The 4747-nt window shown below is 38.9% G+C and overlaps 1 protein-coding gene across 1 annotated transcript in view; it reads left to right on the top strand.

The window, feature by feature from the left end:
* Window positions 1-4747, top strand: part of LOC106877077 (uncharacterized) — a 40986-nt gene that overhangs the window by 34806 nt on the left and 1433 nt on the right. The window contains exon 3 of the mRNA XM_052965893.1: window positions 4044-4230. Coding sequence (XP_052821853.1) covers window positions 4044-4230 — 187 coding nt within the window. The remainder of the gene's footprint in view (window positions 1-4043; window positions 4231-4747) is intronic.

Raw genomic sequence — 4747 nt, 5'->3', positions numbered from 1 at the left:
GAGTGTGTGTGGTGTGTACGTAGAGTACACATTTATCAGTTGAGGGACGGATGTTAAATGTAGTTTTGACATATCGCTACACGTATTTCCAATTAACATAAAAACCTCCCGTTGCTCCCTCAACAAACGGTAGCTAGAAATGAAGCAGCAACAGCGGCAGTGGTAGTAGTAGTAGTAGTAGTAGTAGTAGTAGTAGTAGTAGTATCAGCAGAGGTAGTGGTGGTAGTAGTAGTAGTATCAGCAGCGGTGGTGGCGGTGGTCGTGGTGGTGGTGGTGGTAGTAGTATCAGCAGTGGTGGTGGTGGTGGTGGTGGTAGTAGTAGTAGTATCAGCGGCGATAGTCGTGGTAGTGGTACTTCTTGTTGATGATGATGATGATACTCTAATAAGGAGCGTTCTTCATGTTGCTGGTAATGATGTGGTTTTTGTTGTTGTTGTTGTTTGTTATGTTTGACTGTTGTGGGTTTCAGTCATGATTGACCAAACCTTTAATCGGAGGCGATTTCATCGTGAACCTTCAAACTTTATTCTTGTCTTCTTACTCAAGTCTATAGTCTTTTCTAATCTGTTAATGGCATTGGTTTAGTTGGTAGCGGAAGAGTCAGAGAGGATTTGTCTATCATTTCTAGCTGTTCTATCATCCCCCGCTGGGTCTGAGCTCACGATGCATTTTAGAATGATGTGATAATGAATAATGACCTGACAGATATCGCCTGCTTGGTATTTCGTCTTCACAAGTTGAAATGACCCTTGTCTCGGTCTATTTTAACTTTGGCGAACTCCCATCAAGCTCCTGATGTTAATGTGTATTGAGTTCATGCTGGATTCTCTAATTAACCACTTCCCTAGCTAGAAATAGCAACCAAATCTCTCTCAAACTACACTACGTATTTAAAACCTTGTACCCTAATCTTAAAACCTTGTACTCTAATCTAATACTCATTGCTCTGATTGCTGGCTCTGATCAGTATCCTGGTATTAGCGATTATCGGGTCAATGTTGGCTTCTGTAAGTGGCCACATGATTTCCTAGAAATAACAACTAAATCTTTCTCAAGTCTCGCAATAGCGTTTTAAATAAGGAAAAATATATTGGATAACATAGTCATAAATATATTCATAAAAGATGAGATGTTCACGGTTGGAACTTGTTTGATTATACGCTTTATGTTGTTATTTTAACCATTCGATCGAAAACAAGACGAGAAGCATTTCAGGGAGGACAAAATACTTGACAGAATGTTCGTAATGTCATTTCTTTCTTCTCGCGTCTTTCTAACACATCCTGATCTTAGATTAACACAGGTGCCTCAAAATGTTAGAAGAAACAGGTAAATCCTCCTCAGATCTTTCTTTACCAACTACAACAAAGGCGTCTGAAATAGAATAAATATTTGGTAATCATGGTGAAAACACCTTTAATCCTAACTTGACCAAGACTGACCTGCGGCCAAGCAAAACAACAATAATCAGTAATTAGAAATAGAATTATTAATTATAAACAAAAAGAGTTTATCTTTAATTATTTTAGCTATTAATTATCTTAGCAAAACTTCAAATAATATTTGTTTTGTTCTACATTAGAAAATGTGAATTAATTTAGACAATAATATTGGATGTTTGTGGGAAAGATTTCAGCTTCTTACCTTGTGGTTTCTGATTTTTTTAATAGCAGATTCATTAAAGGCATTCTGGCCATGACCATCTCTCCTTTTTAAGGTATTTTATATTTCCATTTCCTTTACTCAATTTTCCCTTTTTTAACGCGTATTTTGAGAGATCTTTGAAATATTCGTGGCGGAGCGAATATCAACAGAGGATCTACTTTTGTTTGTCTTGAGGCCGCTGTTGTTGTTGCTGCGGCTACTACGGCTAAAGGTCTTATTTTTGTCGTTTATCCACTGTTCAACCCTGAATGGGTAGATGTATCCTCAAAAGAGTTCCACCCGTAATTATCGCCTTGTCTTGGATGTTCGTAGGGCTACATTATCTACAGTGTGTTTTGAGGAAAATTTGGCGAGGCTATTCTGTTGATCGGATCAACTGGAACCCTCGTCGTTGTAAGTTTCCACATGTCGGAGATCTGAATTGACACAATGGGTGCGATACATGGCCCGTGAGAGCTGAAGATCTCTAAAAACTCAAAGTTCTCGACCACTACGCGAAATTTTCCGTGTTCACCCATCGGACTTCATTTCGAACCCCGAAATACGCCAACGCTGCCGCATTAACTCTGCCACAGTCTTTACTCACAAGATGTCTAAGATGACTTGGCCATACTTTCCGTTAGCCTACGGGGAAATTCATTCACAAGACGGCTAACCCGTGTCCCCTCCCAGGCTGGTGCAAACAACTTCAAGCACAAATGTAGACGTGGCGAGTGACACTAAAGGAGGATGTGAAAGCACAATCGGGCTCCCGCATCTATGGTGTTCGGCAGCGGAACCGGGATAGGGTACGCATTACAACCTCGGCGGCGGCCGACTCTCTGATATGGTCGGCATTCGTGAGGGACATACTAATGACGTTGGTCGGAGCTGTCTCAACCCACCCCGGGTGAATCCTACCGCAAGCACTAGTAAATGCATTGGCTGTAGTGAAATAAGTGAGTAAACTTAACAGGTTTTTGAATGAATACTCTCAAACTACTTTACAGTGTTTTATGCGAAGAGAACATATGATAAACACGCATATTATTTTAGCTGGTTATTTATCACAGTTCATTCTGCTGCTACAACTATTAATATGACGGTCTCTGACCTTAAACCTTACAACTGGGGAACGACTGTCGGAAAACTTAATCAGTACAGATGCCATTTTTCCCCATCATTTACTTACTATGTCTCATTTTATTTATGTTGCATTAAACACCACGAAATCTTTCTTTCACATAATTCTAGCTCAATCAGTTTTCTCTAGCGAATGTTTTCTCTATAGATATCAGCTCATAATAGTTCGAGTCGCACATAATTGGATTGACCTCTCGAGCTTGTCATGGACGCTGAAGTATTTTGCATCGCTTCTCTTTTTCACTATAAATAATACATAACGTGTCATTACTGGAGTTTATTCACTTTTTAAGACGGAAAAAGTAGGATCTTCAGACTGGGGAATCAGATCCATATATGAAATATACCATACTTATGCATGCATAACGCATATATACTGCTGGGTATGCAAGAGTGTATATATATATATATATATATATATATATATATATACACAGATACATATGCATACTTAAATGTATATACACTTACATATAACCGATATGCATACTTATATTCTTGTTGATATAAATATATACATATGTGTGTGTGTGTGTTTGTATGCATGTATGTTTGTATACACATATTCATATACATGCCTATGTATATTACAGACTCTTCCGTCGGAGACGACTATGAGCGTTCAGCTTCTGTAGAACGACCTGCACAAATGATTTGTTTGTAAGGTGATCAAATGTCCGTGCCACACATTGGCTCGATCTCTCTGTCAAATCGTCGTTGTCTGAACAGGTGCACAGGTGTACCAAGTGTCAGGCGTCCAAGTGATCGCAGTGTAACGTGAGGTGAAGTGTTCTGCTCAAGAACGCAACGCATCACACGGTCAAGGAATTGAAACCATGATCGTTAGATCGTTGGTGCAACAGCCTAACCACTATGCCATGCGCTCTCACATACACGTGTGCGTGTGTGTGTACATTTCGTTTATATATTTGTTTTGAATGATCCTGATGTGAAATCGTGTTTTGAAACAGATATCGTTATATTTCGGGAAGGTCATTTTTTCCCAAATAAACACACGCAGTTTTTATTCGTTCTTCACTTCAGATTTATTATTATGTTACTTTCACTATCCTTTGCCTGAAATCTTTCGTCACACATCCTGTGACCTCTTCAGTGGATCTCCATCCCACGTGTCTCCTCCTGTTCCAGTACACCTATATATATATATTCAATTCATTCCGCTCCTGTTTCAGAATTCAAGATTGAATGTATGATCCTGATAATGGTTTACCGTTCTGTTTTCGTTTGTATTCCAGGTATTTCATTTGAGTTTGAGATGGACCATATGAAACTGCTCATTGAAAGAGCGACAAAGATTTGGACAGATGCATTGATAGTTTTGGCCCGGCACACGACTAACTTAAATGGTCCATCCTTTCATTTGAATATGTCATGCGATGGAACCCGACCGCTACGTTGGGAAGAGGGCAAACATTTATATAGGTAAGTGGTCCTTAATAATCTTCTCAAACAATCAATCATTTATTTGCTTTGCTTTCAGGATCGGTATGTGTAAAACGCTAAATGAACCCTTAATAATAACCGAAATAAATGTCGGTTTGTATTATTATTATTATTATTTTATGTTTGACTTTTGTCTTGCATTTGTACAAGTTGGATCCAAGTCTCACCCAGAGACCTCAAGAGACAACAAGTTAGAAGTTCATGTAGGTGTTATGCCTAGGGTACCATATATTTGGATTTGTACAGTTTTGTTCTAGTGAATATTTAAGAAACCATAAGAAAATTATCTGTTTGCTTTAAAATTTGAGATCACATAGACAGTATTTTACGTAGGATATGGGCAGTTCCCATGAGCACTATCTTTTGAACTTCAGCCATTTTGGGGTTTCCTGGTATCTGAGCTAGGTAGTAATCAGCCCGTTTCGCTGTCCTTCCCAGGGCACCTATGACAATAGGTATTGTTTTCGTCTTCAGATTCCACATTTTGCTAATTTCT

This window comes from Octopus bimaculoides, chromosome 2 (assembly GCF_001194135.2).
Source record: "Octopus bimaculoides isolate UCB-OBI-ISO-001 chromosome 2, ASM119413v2, whole genome shotgun sequence".
Lineage (NCBI taxonomy): Eukaryota > Metazoa > Mollusca > Cephalopoda > Octopoda > Octopodidae > Octopus > Octopus bimaculoides.
Note: the sequence above shows the minus strand (reverse complement) of the source record. Positions and strands in the feature narration are given on the sequence as shown.